Here is a 22,060-nt window from a genome sequence, read left to right as displayed (position 1 = left end):
ACCAAAGCTCCTCTTCCTCCATCCATACGTAAATTCACATCTAACCATTTCCGACCAAAATCTTTTTGGCAGGTGCAAGCTGCTGACCTTTCTACTCAAAAATCAATACTGCAACCACTGTCTGGATCACACCCTTTCCCCTTAGGGCTCAGTTTATTTAAAAAAAAAAAAGCCAAACCCCACACACACACACAAAAACCCACCCAAAAACACAGAATTCATTAAGGATAAAGCCACTGTTTTTCCAACAGCCTCAAAATGGTTGCCCTTGCATTTCTTTGACTTCATTTTCCTTCTCCCATCATCTTACCACAGGAATGCACTTGTTTTCCACTACTCCCTCTTTAACCAAACCACCCACTGACTTTTATAGCCATTTGGTACATCACAACCAGGAGACAGCTTTCAATCACAAATGAAGTCAGACTCAAATTGGCCCTTCTTTTGAGAGATCATGATTTAAAAAAAAAGAAAAAAAGAAAAAAGAAAAAAAGAATGAGAACTTTCTATTAGATACTCTTGTTACTTTCAAAAAAAGCCACATTTAAGATATAATACAGGGAGTTAGACCAACTGGCTGTCTATGTATCTAGAAACTCTAGTGTACTGTGTCTATCAGGATACCAATGCAACAGACACTCAATACTCACTTTGACAAAAGAACTACTGTTAAAATTTTCAGTAATTAGTTTGGCTTATCTTCTCATGAGCTTCTCTGCACCCTGCAAATAGCAATTATTTATTTCCATTAAGACTGCCTCCCCATGGTTTATAAACATAGGCACTCTTAACTGTAAACACAACTCTTGAAAGAGAGCATAACATTATGTTCCTCCTATTTGGTTTTTTAAGTACACACAGAAAAAAAATTTACTGCTTACCAGTATGATGTATAACACAAGCTCTAAGCAGAGCTCCTCAACCCATACGAATAATTAAAAGTTAAGGGAAAGAAAGAAAGAAAGAGGTCTCAGTAGAAATCTCATTTCTCCTCAGAAGCATTTCAGGCATTATGAAATCATTCTTTCCAAAAGTGCCAGGAATAACAAAAACAAAATACGGTTGCACTGAATCTATCTTGGCAACAAGGTGCCATTGCACAGTTTGTTACATTCTCTCTTCTTGCTGTAAGGATCAGGTTCCTAGTGGCAACATAAGCATGTGCCAGAAAAATAAAGTATATTGAGAATTTTCAGAGACACGCATATGATTTTTCCACTGCCATTAAGTTTCATTTTTTTAAATACTGTTATCTTGATTTTTTTAAAGTATTATCATTTGATCTCGTTTAAAGTAATGATAATTACTGGTACAAAGCTGTCCCTTAAAACCACACTTCCCAGCACACAAAAGACAAGCAATTAGAAAGGCCGTGCCTGACATTTTGATTTTGGTGCACAAGGAGAAAACAGAGAAAAACAGAGATTGCTTCTGTTGAGAATCCACTACTTATAAGAAGCCTAAGAATCTGCTACTTTTATCTGTACTTCATCAGACATATAAATACTTACATGACACTGAAGAATGTTTTAGCATGAAAAAGTACCACAGCTGAAAGTATAGGTTTCTCTCTTCACTCACTGGATATGAACTCCAATTAACATGAAGTGAGAGAGAAAATGGCACAGTATTCATGTCCTTCTCTGAAAAAGTAAATCTCCACTCACATTGATCACTATGGGCTAATAACATAAATACAAAGCCAATGACTTACCAATATTGCTTTATAACAAGCCAGCCTCACGACATAGTTAATAAAGCATTATAAGCTTGCCTATACCAGAAGTTTAGCTGAATGACAATAAAGACCTACTGGTTCGAACAACAACCACCACCACCACACACATCCTATATTTTGAGGAACAGCACCTCAAAAAGAGCTCTCAGTTAGCCATGCTGTAGAAGGACAAACCAAGCCTGTATATTGCAGTTTACAAAAACTAGATTGCAGTCTTTGCTGTTTAGAGCTTCATGTCCTGATTGTTATAGTGAAAAATCTTCCAAACTCCCCTTTTCAATACCTTTAACATGATGTAAAAATCAGACGATATCTATCTAGCAGACTTATAAAATAAGATACTCATGCACAACTGTATGAAAAAAATTTAACCACATTTGGTAATCATCAAAGAAGAGTTACTGTGCTGGAGCCCTTTTATTCATCCTTCTACCACGGAAAGGAAAAAGATACACAGAAAGACAGTTTCTATGCAGTATGGTTCACTGCTAACATCTTGTTTTTCCTATAGATGGTTTTCAACACTGATTTCCTTTTCACATTTCTGTCTTTACCTCTCAACGTATACCACTTGTCTATGTTATAATACATCCAATGTTGTTCAACTATTCTGCAAACTGTGGAGAAAGACCATTTCTCCCCTAGCATAAAGGCAGAAGCATTTTTTTGGTTACAGTTCTTATCAAATTATTTTTAAATTATTATCAACAGCACAGATTTCCATACCTGTCCATCAACATTTTACTATAAATGGGGTAGAAGTCCTATTGTTCTACATACAGCTTGGATTCCTTAGGTTAGGAAAGGCACTGAATGAAAGAGAACTATAAAAGAAAATAACACTCGAAATATGAAAGTATGATTAGCTTTTATCTTTCAAATACTACTTTCCATAAATAAACTTTATTACACTTCAACAATTATTAATTTTGTTTTTTTCAGATAAGAAAGCAATTCACATGCAGTAAACGATTTTTATAGCTAGACAGACACAACAACCATAGCAAACATGAATACAATTGCTGAATTGAATTTCACATTTTATAGACATAATCAAAAGTCTGAAAAAGAAGTCATCTTGCTAGATGTTTCCTTTTTTCAAGCTTTGAATTAATGGCAATGGCCTGATCTTGCAAATGTGCATCATTTATTTTCCTAGTAACTAGATCTAATCAATTCTCAACTTCAGTGGAATTCCTCATACACAGAGAAAACTTTTTGGGTACCTTCGTGAACAACTCCTTGATATATCTTTTCATCTTTTACACCTATCCAAAGTACTGTCAGTGAGGAAGTTTAGGGATTAGAGCTAGTCAGCTAGTAACACAATATTTATAAGGCAGTATTCATACGTAAGGGAACAGTAAATACAATTAATTGCTAGTATATAGAATAGCATGCATTATAGTAAGCAGCAAGTTTAGAACTGTCTTTATATTAAGGATTTGACTAATGCAGAGGCAGGAGTTAACTAAATGCAATCTATTAGCATAAATATTAAGTACTTTACAAAATATCTTTTAGGGTAGACTTCAAGCTTCAAAGCAATGAATATCCTGCAAAATGATGACAGAAAGGAGTGAATATAACGGAAAAAACATCTACTTGTGACTAAAAACTAACATCATTCTATTGTAGCTGTCCCTGAAGTCTTAAGCAAGCCAAGGGAATGCAGTAGAGGCATTAAAATATATATAAATATATATATATATATATAAAAATAAAAGAGAAGGGTGCTGCAATTCATTTATTAAACCATCCACTTAAAAATAAAAAAACAAACATATTCCTGAGTTGTCTTCTAAGATCCTAAAGACAGGCTGGGGTGACAGGACTCAGAAATCAATAGCTACTCTATTTTGTATTCAGTAGCAACATCTGGGTGCACATGCACATTCCAAAAACAGATGGCGTGAACCAGCTGCAGCCACACAGATGAGACATTATCCCTCTGCGGAGCATATCGGCCACATCCAAGCTGCGTGTTGGGCTATGATCCACATGTTCAACAGCCCCTGTTGCCTGGAATTAAATGAATGTAAGAACGGCTGACACGTAGAAGAGCAGGGAAGACTCCTTTCTTCCCAAACGCGAGAAAATGAAAGTGAAATGTAAATATTATTTGCCATGTTACCTAGCATTAGTTGATCTTGATATATACATACAAGATTACTATTTAAACTATACACTATTTCATTTATTGAATGTTTGGGGACCTGTTTAACATACTGCTAACACACTTTTAATACAGTCTCAATAGTTTTAGCTCCATTATTCACCACTCTTGCCCAAGCCAACTCAAAACAAGAGATTCTCGCTTTTTAAAAAACAGAGAACATTCAGAGAACATTCTCATCCGAAATGCAAATACTGAACATAAGATTACCAAGTACTTCCTGAAAGTGAAAAAATCTGAACAAGTCAATCTAGCCCAAGAATATACCTCAATAAACAAAATTAGAACAAACATACATTAAGCATCCACATACATAAAAATGTCAGAATAAACCACATACGAGTGCATGTAACTATAAATTTGAGTAATTAAAGACCACCTATTAAGCAACTGCTGCTAGAAATAAATGTTGTCCTGTTAAAGTTGTCCATAAGAAAACTAAGCCTCCTTTCTATGGAGAAAAATTTTAAGTTGTTTCAGATGAATCAGAACCATTAACAAGATTTGGGTTTTTTTCAATAACGAGCAAGAGAAATTAGCTTTATGCAAGGGCATTGATCCAACCCTGAAACAGTATTCTTAATGATAACATTGTAGATTCCCAAACTTAATCTCAAAGAGAAGCTACAGATTCCGTAAAACTAACAGACCGTGTTAGAGATACTACAGGCGCATCATCAGTTTCTTTCCCTAACGCAAAGAACTAATCAGGTCCAAATTTTGGTAATGTAATTACATTAAAAAACAGTAACAATAGAGAAACATATCACAACTGTTTTATTAGGCATTATCACCACATAATACCTTCACATGCATCATGATTAATGAGGCCAATCAGAGTTTTGTAAGATTCTCGCTGATAAGGCAAGCACGTGGTTTAGAAACATGTTTATATTTCTACTTGACAACTATACAAAACCATCTTTTCCCCCACAAGCAGTAAGATAATTTTGCAAATCAGGTAGATATTTCAGTAACAGAGCTCTCTTTACTGGTACAATAACTTTACCAAGGTGTGGCACTCTTGAGGTGTTAAGTAAGATCGAAGACAATCTCAATCTCAGACAATCTCTCTTGAGATGAAAGTTAATGAGCTCAAAAACTCTCTGCCAGCCCTGTTTGGACTCAGCCTAGGACACCCGCTTCCCCACACACATACTACTACTTGCAGGTACTGAGAACAGATATAAAATAAAGATCCCTAATGAAGAAACCAAAAAGATGGCTGATCTCAGCATCTTATGCCAATCTTTATATAGGATCTTATGAGAATAGGTAAAGATCGCTGAAAGACTCTACTGGCAAAGACCCTTAGCGGTAATGATACTGCTCATCACAAATTCAATCTCCACTTCAGAAGAAATAACTACAAGACTGCTTTATCACTAGAGGCAAGTACTTTGTGAATTCCTATACCAGCAAGTACTATGAGAAATACAGTGAGTGCTTAGCAGAAATTTTTAGAGTATTTCAAGTTTTAGACTCTAATTTGACTATAGGTATGCAGCGCTCCCAAGGGCTGGGTATTTTTGAATGACACAAAGAAAAGAAAGCAGGCCCAACAAGAATCCTTAGCCACATTTTTACAAGTAGCATTTAGGTAAGGTCATATACAACAGTTTCATCTCCTTGTCTAGAAATCATGTTTGTTTTGGAGCCATTACTTGTTAACTCTCAATTATGAGGCTTTACTTCACTTTCAGGTCCACTATAGTTACACAAGCAACAGAAATGTTTGCAGGTATGGGTCTCCCTGTGTAACAACAGACACACTAAGTAGTAAGACACTGAAGCCTTGACATATTAAGATAGACCACCTCCCAAAACTGTATTTTTAAAATATAAATTGACAATAATATAAATACAAACCTCTTACAATCAACACTGTACAATGCAACATTCATTTGAATCACTTTCTGAAGGACCTCTTCAAATAATGTATAATCACACATATATACTTTCAAGTAACAACTATTATTTTCACAGGCACAGTATCAAGCATCTAAAAGATGAGTCAACAGCTCATTATTTAATCCTGTATATACAAATAGGTAGCTTCATCCATGTACAGTTAATTACAACTAACTCCAAACTTGCGCTGAGTAAAGTTATTTTCATTCTGAAACGATCTGCAGATTTTAGTGCATTAAGAGTTATGAAAGGTAGCTGAAGTTGCATTGGTAATAGCAGAGCTGAGCAACCACATCTCATGAGAAGGAAAGCACCCCATAGTAGCTACCACCAATGCCCCTTCCCCAAACTTGAGCAAACTGTCCATACATAAGGTTACACTTACACTGAAGCATATAAATAACCCTGCAGAACGTATTTTAACATGTTTTAGTTATCCTCTTTTCCATTCCACTTTTTCAGTAGGCTCTGACAAATGACGAAATGAGTCGCAAGGGTCTTGTGAGTTGACACACCATAGATATAATGTTCAATGCTTCAATTTGGTCCGACAGAAGTTTCTGTGACTAGCGCAGTTTAACTTGGATCACAGTTGCTGCTGTTCTGTTCAAACCTATTTATATGAACAGAGCAGAGAGCCAAAACAGTTGCTTTGTAATTAGTTCAGGCATGTTTGAATCCAGAAGGAAAACTCTTTTAGTTTATTTTCCCCGGGAATGCTACAAAGTTCCACTACGGCTTTACAGTGTAACCATGCGGATCAAGAACGGCCCCTCATTCACCTAGAGAAAGATCAAATTATACTGAATTGTTCTCCTGTTTCTCAGCTTTACTCTGAATGCATTGCAACGCTTGAAAACACCGTTTTTGAGAATTTGTCATCTGTAGTGTCAAAGACATTCCTGGCAGAAAAAGAAAGTCTTGTTGAGGGCAAAATTCAGTCAAGATGACTGTAAAACCTAATCCACACCTTTGAATTTGGACTGAATATCCATCACTTAAACATCTTGTAAATGACCCAATTTGTTTACACGGCCCTGTAGCTTTTTATGACTTTTCCATAAAGAAGTTATTACATCCATTCCTTTTATTTTGTTTTAGAGCATTTGAATGAGCCCCAGAACCACAAGCAAGTGAAACAGACTCTCTGCAGATGGAAGTGGCCTCATATAACTCACCACTACCGGTGAAATAGTCAGAACAACACTTTCAGTTTGGAAATGCCATACCTTCACACACAGCAAAAGAATTTCCTGTGCCATATGTCTTTTTTAATGTTTAACTATTGTATAAAATGAGTGCTGGTTTCCTGTCAATCAGAAGAGGAACCTGGAGCCCCTGGGACTCGTGCCTCTGATTGGTTTGAACAAGGGTGAAGGCAGTCAGATGGTTACACAGCGAAGTACACTGAGGGGGAAATAATAATAAAAAAAAAAAAATAAAAAATCAAACAACTTAGATATTCTAGTTGCTATCATGCAATGGCTCATCCAATGAAAGTCACCAAATAACAGTTTAATAGAAGACTGGACAACCGAATTTTGTGGAAAATACTATAGCTAAAGATAACAATTAAAACAAGCGATACTATGCGTTATTTCCCAAATCAGTACCTCTTCCAGCAAAGCCATTTTCCCACTTCATGTGCTTTCAAACAAATGATGCCTAAAAAGTGGCATAGAGAGATTAACAGCTATGGATTGACATGGAAGGTGAGCTAAGAGCATCTCCAAAACCATTTTTCCAGTGTAAACTACTCTTCCAATATGACACTCCCTGCTATTTTACACCTGGACTTTTCCTTCACAGAAAATTACAACTTTGCTGATATGTGCCAAACTGAGTAATGGTATGTAGAATATAGAAACTACAAAAAGGGTACCACTCCTTTACCTTTTACTGCCTGAACCTAGTTTGAAGCCCATTTATCAGATCACAGGAAAAATTTCCTAATTAACTGCAGCATCTAACCTCCTGCATCCCCCACCTTCCTACATAATTTATTGCCAATTTATAATAAGAATATTACAGCAGAAGCAATGCAAAAAGGAATTAAATGTACAGGAAACACAAGAAGCATTGTTTCCTTTTCCCAAGACATTCTCTGCTTTCTCTGAGACAGACAGACTTAACATTTCAAGAAAAGCTGCATAAGGGTGATAAGGGAGTTTAAATCCAGCACTCAAAGTTATCACCGGCTACGCCAGACATCTGCTGAAAGCTTGGAAGACCTCCCTCACTTTCCTTTTGTAGAACTGTAGTATCATATGGAACGTAAAAGGATAGCTACCCAACTAACACCACTGTTCACCTAGAAAACAGAGTACTAAAAAATTCAGAACACAGATTTCTGCTTCCAACCACAGTGCTGGCAAGGTGCATGACCACAGGAAAGCATCTGCCTCCCTGCCACCACCTAGTCCTTCACCTGGCTTTATTCAGAACCAGTCCATAACTTGCACTTCATGTAAAGAAATCAGTACAACAGCGATCAAACTGAGCCATGCCTGCCTACTATTTTAATACAGTTAATAATCAGTTCTAACAAACTCAAGGAGAAATGTCAGTGTTTTGGGATTTCAGGGAGTAGATGAACAGAGGTGCTATTCACCCTAGAAGAATCTCCTTAAAACATCTGTGTTTATAATGATACTTTGAATGAATTTACCATAAAGTGCAAGATTAATGAATAATTTATGAGGATTAATTCACAAAAAGGCACGTTGCCACTGAAAAAAGGTGTTACTGGTTACTCCCTTGCAACTCTCCCTTTCTCACTACTATAAAAGGATGCCACTACATGGTAAATAACCTTTGAACATTTTCTTATTTCATGTGCAAATGCTGTTTCTGCCTGTATAGTGTTGGACTGCAGTACATGGGAGGTTAATTCATATTCTCTTTCCCCAGCCCCAAACACCTGCATATGAAAATGGCAGTAAGAAAAAAAAGCAGCAACTAGCACTCTGAATGTCTTCACTGCAGTTAACCTGTATAGTCTCAAATTAGCCCAGCTTGAATGAGAACAGCCACACAGTGAAATAATAATCCAGTGACTCAAAGAGACTTAACAGTTGATGAGTTCTTCTAACATGAGTTGCAGCCAGCTCACCTGATGGTGTAGTCGGCAAAGGTAAAAGCACACTGACACAGGTTGAGAGGTGGCAAACACTTGCAGGACTTCAGAGGAATCTGTAGCGACAAGAAGCCAAGCAGCCTATGAGCCCCGTGCAAATGTATGATCACGCCTATGCAAGGTGAATGTCAAAGTCCAGAACTGTGGACGTGCTTAACAAAGATGGAGTATTTGAAATAGAACTAATTGAACTCAGAAGACAGACAACCCTTGTTAACCCTAATGCAGAAGGCCTGCACGGGACCAAGGAATTAGTTGGGGTCTCGCTTTTCATTTACATTAATTTTTTAATCATTCTTATACTCTGTGTATAAGACTTTCTCCATGAGGGTCTAGAGTCCTGCCCTGTCTCATCCAGCCAACCAACTTCTGTAGAAACTGATTAGGTTATGAAAACGTGTAGAGGTGCTATTGTACACATGCTTTGTAAGATGGGGTATCTTCACATAAAAGAAAAACTGCTTAGTATGCTGTAGGATCATGAAATTAAGCACAAATAACCCAATGTAACACTGGGGATATGTTGGTAAAATCTCAGCAGAAGGATGTCAAGAAGAGAAGATCAGAAGACACATGAACCCTAAGGCTAGGATGTCTACAGATGGAGCCATGAATAAATTTTCCTGGCATTGCCACCTTAAAATAACATCCTACAATTTAATGAAGCCTCTAGAAAACACAAATTTATATTTTAGCTTCACAATAGCACGTTATGAATTTTCACTCACCTACCTGAATAAAAGCATTTCACATTCAAACACAAGCTGCAAAAGTTTTCCCCAAAAGGGAATGACAGGGCTGAGTAAGTTTTAACGTACAACTAATTTCTCAGAAACTTCAAAACAACTAAACACTCGTACAGATACCTAAGTGCTACCAAAATAACTGCATTTTACATGTTAGCTCTACTCATTTTCTGTTGTGTAACTTTTTCTAAGTCCCACAAGTTTCCGCTAAAAGACTGCTTACGTACAGGCCAATTCCTAAGATGCTTTCACACCGGAAAGTGTATTTTCCATGGCATGCACTTTGTGACTAAAAAGCAAAGGCATGGGCCTCTGGTAAAGCCAAGAGCTACGTATAAAGCAATTGAAAAGGCTCATTTCCTGGCATTGGAAGTGGGCCTGCACAGTGCATCCTCTTTCTAGTAATCAGGAACTGCCAGACACGGCAAAAAACAGAAGTAGCAACTACCCAACAGCAACAAAAACCCCCAAAACCACTCTGCTATAATGCACAACCACTACTGTAGGATGCAAACCAGTGCTTTGCTATTACATGTTGACTATGTAATAATTAGATTCAAAAGGTTTGGATAAAGTTATAAGATATAAAAGACATTATGTATATGTGAAGACAAAGTTCAACATAAGCCCTTTGGTAGTATAGCTGTCCGTGTCTCAGGGTATGCCCTATGTTTCTTCTCCATTATAAAACTCTGTATCTAACTGAAAAACAAACTAAAAATCCCCAAACAACATGACATAAAGCTTTAAAGTTTGATCTGCAAACCTAGTAAGAACTAGTTGCTGCAAAAAATAAGATATTACGTGTTTCTCCCTTAAATTCCATTCAAGATATTTAACAAAGATACGGGAAGGCTGGAATGCCTACATATTTGGGACGAATACCAAATGGTCTGTGCTTTTAAAACCCTTACTTTTACCTAACAGAAGAAACTGAGAGAAGCAGCAGGACTAAGGAGAAGTCCCAAGCAGCACTCTGCTGAATAGCAGACAATACGCCAGAAGTCAACTACAAAGGCAAAAAACAGTGTTTAAAACTTTCTTCCACTGCAATTTATTGCGGTGTTGAAGAACTTACCTAACTTGCCACTATCTTTTGCATAAAGTCATAAGAGGATGTGGTGCAATTCTTCACTCTCCAGGAAAAGGGCTTTAAAACATTTCAAAACAAGTCTTGGACTAAACAGAAATAGATTAAACTTAGGAAAAATTGCATCACTATCAAGTTTCCCTTTAGACAACACCTACTCATATTTTGTAATTCCTTATCATCTCAAAATGAAGAAAATTTCTGCTACCCAGCAGTAGTCAACAGAATGTACCGGCACTCATCAATTCAACAAGTCAGCAGAGGTGGTGCCGATTCCCACTGCTTTGAAGTATGTTGGTTTATAAGAGATAATTTTGCAGTCAAGTGACTGCACTCAAGCAAAAGCACTGGCATTCCCCTCTGCAAGGATTTGATGCACTGCATCACTTGGACATCCACACCTTCTTTCAGGTGTTCACCCTGAGTTAAATGAACTTAATGAGAAACTCTACGTTATGATGCTGTCCCCATCCCTGAATGAGCTGGAAGCTCCCTTTGGAGATATACAAACCAGGGAATTCTCTAGATGGTTGTGAGGAGGCATGTGAGACCACGCACATGCCAAGGTGACAAGAGAAGCTCCCTCTGGCACTTCAGCTACTCGCTGAGTTCCAGATGCATCCACCAACTTTTCCCAAGGATGGCCTGAGATACACGAGTCTCAAACTCCAGCTCAAGGGCTCCTGTTTGGTTTTGGTTTTCTTTTTTTTTTTTTTGAAGTGACATAAATCTTGCCCATTTCAGAAGATTTAAGAAATACATTATGAAGTGATCAATTAGTGAAACTTATTATTAAGAGTTTCTATTCATGCAGGGGAAGAAAAAAAAAAAACTTAAAAGAAATTAAGATCTATCAAAAGATAGATCATCACCGGTACGTTACCTGTGCTGCAGGATTGACAGAAATCAAATACATGATTTGGTTTTATAAAATTTACTTCAGCAACTCTATTTACTGCTGTTCATTCACACTTGAAACTGACCGCAGGAAAAATTAATCTTTCTAACTAGTTGGTCTTGGTGAGTTGCTAACTGACCTCAGTTTCTTAGTCTTCTGAAGGCATTTATTTCTACATTTTAAAAGTACATGCCACATAAGCTATACACTTCATTGCTTATGGCATCCGATACTAATTTTTACATTATTTTTTATAAAGACATCCTTATATTTCTCACAGAAATCATAACAGCAGATAGCTTAGCAAAATTATTTCAAACATTTATCACATCTTGTCCTAAGACAGCCAAGAAAACAGAACTTAGATTCTCCTGCCATCTCATGTTGTAATCAAATCTAGATTAAACTAATAATATCACATAAGCAGGTGCACTCAGACCATCGGAGTTAAATCATTAGAATTAAGTCATTCACATTACTCAATACATCAATAGGTCCCTCAGACATTGTTGAAACTACAGAAACAGGATGAAGATACTACATAAAAATAGCATTCAAAAGTAGATGGAAAAGTAGCAAGAACTATAATAGAAAGAAGAAATAAGTAAACCATCCAAGTAATCAAATTCAATATGCAAGAGATTGAGTTTTGTTCCTCAAAAGAAACTGAGTGATCAATTTTTCTTGGCTCTCTACTTCAATATGGAAAAATAGTAGTAAATACATCAGATAGCCATAAGAGAACTGATAAAGCCACCTAAGTATGAAAAACCCTTCAAAGCATAATCTGGTTTTTAACAGGACGAAGAATCGTGGAAATGAAATCCATCCAGATAAATGGGAGCCATCACTACATGCACCATTTACTGTTACTTCAGTTTCCAGAAAATCGTTCCATAAACTTCTTTGATGCTCCAGATGAATATTTACTCAGTTGAATTACAAATAAAAACATTAAAGATAAATATGAATTTTTCAAGGAAACCACATAAAACCCCTTACTGTCAAGCAGAGTTTACAAATAAAACCTGTTCTTAAAGAAAATCTGACTATAACAGAGGGCCAAAGAAACAAGGAGGTAGTTTTAAGTAGTTTCAAATGAAGCTACACTGGCCCCACAACAACTATCACCCTGAATTCTTAGGAGGTAGCAGCAAAATACTGTGTTCTAAGAATAGCTAATTTACAATTACAAAGAAATATTTACACTAGGAAATCGCCACCTGAAATGACACTCACTATGCAGCAGAAACAAGAGGACTCCTTATGTCTGCATTTAGTGAATAACTTGAGTCAAATTGTAATTTTGAAGTGAATAATCATTTAGCTAATAAATAAATAAATAAAAGCCAATTATGAATAAATAAATCCTTAAGCACATGCTTACCCTTTGTAACACAAGTAGTCCCACTGATTTAATAACTGGTCATAGACATCTTCAGTATCACCTTGAAGCAACAGCTACAGCACCCACATGTGCTGCTAACACTGTAATCCATTCTACTGTAAAACTTCTTGGCCATTTAGCAGTTTTACAAGTAGAGGACAGAGTTTTTATTTGTAGACTGAGTGAAAAATCTCCCTCTCTCCTGACCAAAGATTATTTGGCATGCAAACGGCAATATCTCATTCTCATACTCCAGGGAATTTTAACCTGCCTCTAGCTAAAAGCTATACAATCTTTAGATTGCAGCAGAGTGTAAAAATCACTCTAATTAAATCAAGCAAGAACTGGTTTGACCAGTGTTACTGATCCCCCAAATAATTAAAATCAGTTAAGAAAAGTCAGGGGTTGGCACTTAGCTGTACCTAAACTTGTGCTAATTTTTAAAGTAAGTTTTGCAATTGAACAACTAGAAAGCAAACTTCAAATAAGGTACAAGAACAACCTGAACAACCTGGACTGTTTTAAGCATAAAATACCACAGAATATAGTTTCAGGGCACTTTAAAAAAAAAAAATATCCTGGCTTTACATTTGTTCTAAGATGTAGTGACTGTATCTTAGAGCATGCCAAATTGCATTGCAAACCAGTTGAAGCCTGACCTAAGGCAGCTGCATTTCTGATACATGTGAACAGAATCTAGTTTGTGTTGTCATGTATACTTATACCTATTTACATCAGTTTTGCTTCTATGCCATATGAACTACCTTTTACACTTTATCGTTGCGCTCCCTTTGTTGGACCCTGGTGGCCCTTCAGGGCCCAGCTGTGTTATCCTGTAACAAACCTCTTAGGGCAGACTGACAGCGTAGCAGGTTACTTTCCAGTCGTGACAAAGTTAAAGCAAAGCAATGGTAATTCTCTGTGTGTTGATATGCTTCATATGCACACCATGCAAATTTAACAGAAGGCATAACAGCACGAGACTTTAGTATATTAGTGCCACGTCCATTTTGTCACAAACTGGTGCCCTAAAGCCTCTAAATGCCAGGTAAGCTGGGAAGGGGTAGAAAGTGAGTGATTTCTTTTCTCACACAGAGCAGATAATTTCCTGTACTGTGCACAAAGTCTGATTGGTTTCCTGTCAGAATAACCGGGTCTCTGAGTCTTTTGATCACTTTCCTCTGGCCCTTCACAGTTGCTCTGATTAGAGATTGATCCCCGCGCTGCTCTTTGATCAGCAGCTCCGGCAGTCCACAGGTGCCATATATCATCACATTAGCAGGCCACAGCAGTATTAATCTCCCCTTGATAAATTCACTAGTGCACTGCATATTCTACCCATTCACACAGCACTTGTGGAGGTCTCTGAAACTTTGCTTTCTGTTAAAAGATATGACGTAGAATACTTTTATCTGGGGAGTCCCAAGTTCAAAGTTGAGAGAATTGAATTAGCCTCAAATCTGCGTTTCTGCTTTATTTCATTACACTTCAGAGAGTTTTGAGAGCTCCCAGCCTGGCCTTTTGTGTTGGTTTGTGCCCAGGGAGAAAGCTCATTCTAGCTGACATGCAAAGTACTAAATTTTTCACCCCCCTGTACATTAACAGCCTTAATTTCAGCTATTCTACACTAAGTGTGGTTTCATGCAGTATATAACGTTTCAGTTTGTAAAATATTCTTTAAAGTGACTTCATAATAGCAGATCAAGAGGAAAGGCGCTTAAAAATCTGAATAATGTAAATCATATGGAGTTCAGAGGCTAAGCAAATTACACACCCCGAAGCTGCCCTTGCTATATGAAAGGAGTCTTTCTCCAGCTCTGAGCAGCCCCAGCCCAAGGGAACTTGCATTTGAGAGTTTTCTAAACATTTCAGGTACACTTGAAAGTTGAAAGTAATTCTCATTTCCTATGCAGGATTAGCTCGTTTCCACCCCGTACAAAATACCACTCATTCACGCACAGACACAAAAACCCACCCCCCCGAGAGCTAAGCATTTAGGGTACAAAGGTGCGCGGGTCGCTGCCTTTTTTTTTTTTTCGGGGGGGGCGGGACGGGACGGGGACATTTTGCACCTCCGAGCGGAGAGGAGGGAGCCTCCGAGCCGGCGCTGGGCTCCCTCCCGGCCGCCAAACCGCTGCCCTTTTACCCACAGCGCTCCCCTGACCGCGGCGGGCAGACACCCAGCTGCCGAGCCCCGCTCATCCCGGCCCGGCCACGGAGCTCCCCCCCTTCCCGCGGCCGCGCTCCCTCCGCGGCGCCGGGCAGCCCCGCGGGCGAGAGAGCTCCGCTCCGCTCCGCGCCGGCCGGGCGCCCGCCCCCGCCCTGCCCCTGCCCCGGGCTGCGCGGCGGCGGCGGAGCTGCCGCTCCTTACCGTTCTGCTCCTTGGCGCCGGAGAAGGCGAACTTGCTGCTGAGGTCGGACTCGGCGGCGGCCCCCTGCCTCCGGCCGGCCAGGGCAGATGTCAGCAGGAGCAGCCCGAGGAGGAGCATTGGGCCGGCGGGGCGAGGGGCTCCGGCACAGCAGGCACTGGCGGCGCGGCACCGAGGCCCGGGCGTCTCTCAGCAGCGCCCGGCGCGGGCTGCGCCGCTGGGGAGAAGGCAGCACTGAGCCTGCTCTGGCAGCAGAGAATTGCAGGGTAGTTTCCACATAATCCCATCCAAAACTTTTTCCTAGAGCCCTTTTCTGTGTCTCCAGGTTTTGTTTTTCTTCGGCTTTTTTTTTTTCCCTTTCTTTAAAAAAAATAAAAAAAGGATCAAAGCAAAGTCTGGACCCAGACCAGCTTCCCAAGGACTAAACAATCCGGGGCCGTGCCGGGCGGGGGCCGGAGGAGCCGGGGCTGGTGAGGGCGCGGGGCAGGCAGAGGGGCCGGGAGAGGCGGGGGCGAGCGGGGCCGCTGCTGCCGCGGAGGAGCGCGCACCTGTCAGCCGGCAACCGGCGGCGGGGCGGGGGAGGGCGGAGGGGGGGCGGGCCGGCGGGGCGGGCAGGAGGGAGGGAGGCGGGCGGGCAGGCCGGTCGGTCGGCCGCGCTCCCACAGAAATACCGTCCTCGCCCTCAACTCAGCGGCCGCGCTGCCAAGTCGGGCCGCGTCTCTCAGCTCCCCCACGCCCGCCCGCCGTCCCCTCACGGCGAGGGCGGCACCTGGCGCGGCCGTTTACGCCCCGGGAAGTTGTCGGTTGGGAAGAAGGAGGCGAGCGGGGCGGCCTCCGCCGCTGCCCCCTCTCTCACGGCCAAATGGCGGCGCAACAGGTGCTGGGGCGGCGGTACGCGGGCCGCCTCTGCCCCCGGAGAGGACAGAGGCGGCCCGCGTACCGCCGCCCCAGCCCCCGGTTACCTCACGAAGGGGGTTCCCGCTCCTCCCCAGTGAGGGACCGAGGTCACCGTGGTCCGGGGCCAATTTCTGGGTTTGTTAATTAGGGTGAGACGTTGTGCTGACTTACCGGTATTTGTTTACTGGGTTGTTATAATGGTGATTGGGTTCGAGCTTGAAAATTTGATGCTTAGTTAAACATTTCTTCTGAAGCGCATCTCCTTGATACTGGGAACTAAAACACAGAGAGGAGGTTTTAAAAAGGCTCTGGATGCAGATTATTCTTTTGATAGAACTTGCTGGTTTGGCTACCTTGAAATCAGAGCTCTAGCATTTACATAAACAGATGGAAACACAGGTTCAACTTTTTACAACTGTCTCTCTGGCTGAAATGCTGTGCGGTACTCAGTGAGGTGGTAGCTGTAAAGCAGACAGGGTTGGGTTTCTTTTTGCTGTTTCTCCAGAAATCAGAACTGAATTTATGGCGAGGAGTATCCCCCCATTAACGGTGGTGAGGACTGAAAGGACTGATGATATTCAGCACCCGCTAAGATGATGCTGTGTTCAAGCTTCTCTGCTAGAGCTGGCATTTCTAGTTTGCTTGGAAGAGGGTTTGAACCACGACTATGTGATGGATCTGGGTAGCAAGACTGAACGCTAACTAGATACCGGGAGGTATCTAGATACAAATCTTTTTCTCTCGACTGAGAAGTTTTGGGAGAGTTTTTTAATGGTGACTTCAGCCCCCATAGCTCTGAGGGGGTTTGGGGGATGGATGGGAAGACCTGTATAGCTGTGGTCTCGCTCACTGTCTGTGCAAGATATGCAAGAGAGAAACTGAGTCTGCACGACTGGAGTCTTGAGCACATGCTATATAAATTTCTTATCCTTCGACCCAGCTCTTTCCATTATATAACTGAGCTGTTTCTTCGCCTCAGACAAAGTAACCCTTGAGACAATGATAAACATCCCCTCTGTTCCTAATAAGTGACATATTTCTAGTAGCAACTGAAAGCTGTCCAGCCACGCTGGGCTGTCTTCTGAGAGGCAGACTTAGAGCATACCGTAAATAGCAACCCTTCCCTTACTGAGCGTGAAGAAAGAAATGTACTGCACAAAGCAGACTACGTAGTTACTTCTATTATTGTTACCATTATTAATTGCTATTTTTCAGTTTTCACTGTTGTTATTTTAAAATGGAAATAAAAATAACATGTACTGCTTTGCAGGTCTTGATGATTACAAGCAGTGGGGTTTTGTAATCAAATAAGTGAAGTATTGCACTGTGCCTTAACCTTTGTTGCCTGAGGATTTTGTGGGATTCTTTGTATTTTGGGGAATTGATGACAAGTTCCTGCTGAAAAACTTGGACCATCACTGTGTTGGTCCAAGTTTTTGTCTCACACTGTGTACGTGAAAAGTAAAGCATCCGCCATCTCCCATAGCTTTGAAAATCTAGGCTGCATCAGACCAGTGTTTCATCTGGCATCCTGGCTCTGACTTTTCAAAGGAAAATGCAAGAACCCGCATAGTGGATGAATATGGAATAACACTGCCTGGGGAGGAAGCTTTCGTTCTAAACCTCCCGTGATTAAAGATCAGGGTACATTCTCGATCATTAAGGCTCTGCTTCTTTTCAAAAATGCTTTTGTTTTTAATCCCATCCAAAATCTTGTGTGTGGTAATCGCTATCCTTATAAATGTCCAGTCTTCTCTGAAACTTATGCTAAGCATTTATCACCAGCTATGTTTATTTTTTATGTTATTACTCTCCAGTTTCATCAGGTATATGTATGTATTTGAATTATGAAAATAGGTAAATATAAATGATTTAACTTCTCTACCCTGTTCATTTTCTGTGTTCTAGCCCTATCATATCCTTTCCCAGCTAGGCATTTTTACTACATTTTTCATCTGAATATCTTTATACCTCTAAGCTTTTCAGAGTCCCATCTATTTTTGTTATGTTTTATTTGGGGTGGGACAACCAGAACATGACATTCCAAGTGAAGGCCTAATCTTAACGTATGTAGTGAAGATAGAAGATTTTATTGTATATAGTATTTCTTATGCATGCCTTTATCTTTTTATTGGATCTACTCAGGCAGTGATCCATAGAAGTACTGATATTAAAAACAAATTCTGAATGGTTAGATAATCACGACGAACTAATGTATGTGTAGTTCAGGTCACTCCTGCCAGTGCCCATTGCATTGCCAATACCGATTTTCACTTGGGACCACAATGCCCATGCATCTAAGATTTCTGGTGACTCCAGTGCCCAGTACAGATTTCTCTGGATATCGTTAAGCCTCATTTGTATTTTGCTACCACAATGTTCACATTCTTTTCTACATCCATAATAAATATTTTAAACTACACAAAGCTCTGTATTCCTAACTTTTCTCCATGCTGAGAATTGCACTTCAGTCTTTGTCTTTTGTATCAGTCACCATGCCATATCTCATCTCACAACTACTTAGTTTACACTATGTAGTCTTTTTGATGGTGTATCAAAGACTTTTTTTTTCCAAAAGTTTTGTAATATAGTCTATAAAATTGTGTATCAAGTATTTTTAATTTAAATATTGCAACAGACATTTCTCCATTAATTGCCATCTTCAAATAGTTTGAGATGCAGACTTTGCTCTGTAGAATAGCCATGCTGATTTGACACATTTTCAGATTGTTTTATGACTCTGATTTTTTCATCATCCTCATTTAGAACATTTTGAAGCAGTTTTTCTTGTACTTGAATAAAGTTTGAATTATCTGCATTATCCCACAGGAATTTATTGTTATTGAGACCTAGCCACCAAAGAAGGCAGTGGAAATTTGGCCTGTTAGGACTCCAGGGACTTACTGTCATGGTGTATAGCCTTTGTACTCCTGAACTATAAATATCCTTGAAATGAAAAGGCTTTCTCTGTGATTGTTATTAACTTAAAGAGTTACCATTAAAATATATATTCATCACACAATCTTCACAAACTTCACTTACATCAACAAAAGTCAAAGTAACCGCACCAAAGTCAAAATAACTTCATCACAGCACTGACAGAGGTGGACAGTTTACACACACTCCACCCCTTGTCCCTTCACCACTTTACAACAACAAAGATTGCCCACAGTTAGTTGTGGAAGTGGGCTGGAATTGGCAAGATGCATACGTGTTCACAGACTGCCCTTTATGATTTGAACTGAGACCAAGAGATCTCAACAGACTTCAGGGGGATCTATGTATCCCAGGCAAGTTCTGCAAGGAAGCATACTGTTTCCTTTTCCTATATGCTGTCTTCAGAAAGACTTCCTTCCCCCCCCAAGTTATGCTACGAGATAAGCATTTCTCTCCTGAGGAGGAATAGGGTGAGGAATACAGTATTTGGGGGGAAAATAGGAAAAGGCTGAGATATAAACCCATTTTTAGGCATGAGGTGCAACCAAAGGGAAATGCTTCTGGAGACTTGTAGCTCCACAAACACAAGTACTTCTGTCAAGTCCATGTCTCACAAGAGTTAGAGCTAGGCATCTATGTAACTTTGCAAGATTAGGACCCACTGTTAGGAAAAGAAGATTAATTCCTTTGTTTCCCCACGGCTTGTTTCACTTCCTATTATGAATGGGGGGAAAAAAAGAAATTAATACATATGTACTTGTATATTCCCATATATTCTGAATGTACCTGTATAAATCTTGGGAGATCATACTAAAGAAAAAAAAGTATTTTGCAAAGCTTAGCATGTAATTTAAAACTAATAAATATCTGCTCATCCAGACACACAGGCAAACGTCTGCTTTGGTGCAAGGTGCTCTTGGTTTTGGTGTAGTTACATATGAATTGGTTGCTGGTATAACAGGGTTGAAGCTTAAATGCTTATGTTCACATCATGGAGTTATTTTTGATTGTGCAAAGAAGTCTTAAACAGTTATTAAATGTTATGTTTGTACAAAATCTTTTATGGATGAGTGATAAATATGAAAACAGAAATTGCCATAGAAACACTAATTGTCTTTTAGAAAAACAGCAATATAATATTCTGCTCTCATGATCACCAAGCAATAGAAAAAGAGACATTTGTACAAATAAACATGGGTCTTGTAATCTTACTAATGTGAGGTGAAGAGGCTGCATATGCAATTGCACAGAAAATCATTCCTGCATTAGAAAGTACTCCTGTAAATGAGGTAGCGCTAAATTTTAGTATTTCAGCCTTATTGTCCATTCCTACTGAATTTGTAAACAAGTTGCAGATTTGTGGTCCCGTTTCTATGTTACATTCAAAAATATAATGAAGAAAAAGAGTGAAGTCCAAAGAGGCTTCAATTATGTTGATGCTCATACAGCGTGGTCTGCTCAGACACAGCCAGACAAGAAGGAGCTCTGAATGTACTGTGGTCACTTGGATCACAACTCTAAATGAAGTGCCATTTATATTTTGCAAATCCTAAACTTGGGACTTATAAAAACACCTAAAGATAAGCATTTGAACACAGACTTCTAAGCATATTGATGTTGTTCTGTTGTTCAGCATTGCATAGCTGAAGCGATCATTTTTCAAATTGACAAACATTTGAGAACCAAAGTCCTCTTTGTATTTTTCTGCGATTTCCACTTATAAGCATTGGTTTAGAGCAGTCACATTTAATAATTCCAATTATTTTATCAACTACATACCCTTACATAGTCCAAGCTACATGCAAATGCAACTTTGCTTTAGGTAGGCAGTGGGACCTATAACAGGAGACAAGGAAGGAGGCCCACTAGAGGTCTCCCAAACTATTTAAAAGAACGCTACCCACTTCTGGCAGCTGGTAGCTCATTTGGATCTTGATGGGCTTCCAAAGTCAACATGCAAAAACTGGAACGTAGCTAAGTCACTTAGGCCTTGTAACACGTTTGCTGAACTTAAATGTGGACTACACTGAGGCCTGAAAGGGAGGCAGTAGCCAGTCTTGAAGTCGGCATTTTCCCATGGGGTATGTAGGAGTGTTCTGGGTACAAGGGTACTCTCTCAGGATGTTCACTTTCTTTGCCTGTATGCTTTCAGAGTAGAATGCTCCTATGATCTCTAGGACTTAAACTCCAATTCAGATGCCCCTCAGTATTCAAACACCATATGCTCTTGAGAACATACTTGAGAAGGTGCATGAAGGACGGTGCCCAGATGACAGGCTTGCTCACATACACATGAATGTTTGCTTATTTATGACTATGTGTGCAATGACTTTGCTTATGTCAGAAGACAGATAAGCTTTCTGGCTGCTTTTTAATCAGATGCCAGCAATTATTGATCAATAATGTCTTAGGTTCTATCAGCATGCATGAAATCCTGTCATGATCACAACTGAAGATGGCATAAGACATCTCTATGCCAGCTCTAAATAACTATTGAATTCTGAATAACTATTGAATTTGGTCTTCCTGCCTGTATCCCTTTCACTGAGCAGTGCAAGATACAGGTTTGCAATCAGAATACAAATTTTGGTTAGTATTTCCAAGCATTACTAACTACTGCTATTCCAAAAAACAGTATGTATCACATAGTTGTAAAGTTGGATAGTTGTATCCTAATTCAGTAAAATTAAGGGTAAACTGTATTATTCAAAACACATATAGACTTAAACAGATTATTATTCAAAACACATATAGACATAAACAGATTATTTCATA

General features: G+C 39.6%; 1 protein-coding gene across 1 annotated transcript in view; it reads right to left on the bottom strand.

The window, feature by feature from the left end:
* Positions 1 to 16,021, bottom strand: part of PDGFC (platelet derived growth factor C) — a 136,863-nt gene extending 120,842 nt beyond the window's left edge. The window contains exon 1 of the mRNA XM_072863059.1: positions 15,454 to 16,021. Within this exon, the coding sequence (XP_072719160.1) occupies positions 15,454 to 15,571 (118 nt within the window). The 5' untranslated portion in view covers positions 15,572 to 16,021. The remainder of the gene's footprint in view (positions 1 to 15,453) is intronic.
* Between the last annotated feature and the right edge of the window lie 6,039 nt (positions 16,022 to 22,060).

Source organism: Ciconia boyciana, chromosome 5, assembly GCF_034638445.1.
Source record: "Ciconia boyciana chromosome 5, ASM3463844v1, whole genome shotgun sequence".
NCBI lineage: Eukaryota > Metazoa > Chordata > Aves > Ciconiiformes > Ciconiidae > Ciconia > Ciconia boyciana.
Note: the sequence above shows the minus strand (reverse complement) of the source record. Positions and strands in the feature narration are given on the sequence as shown.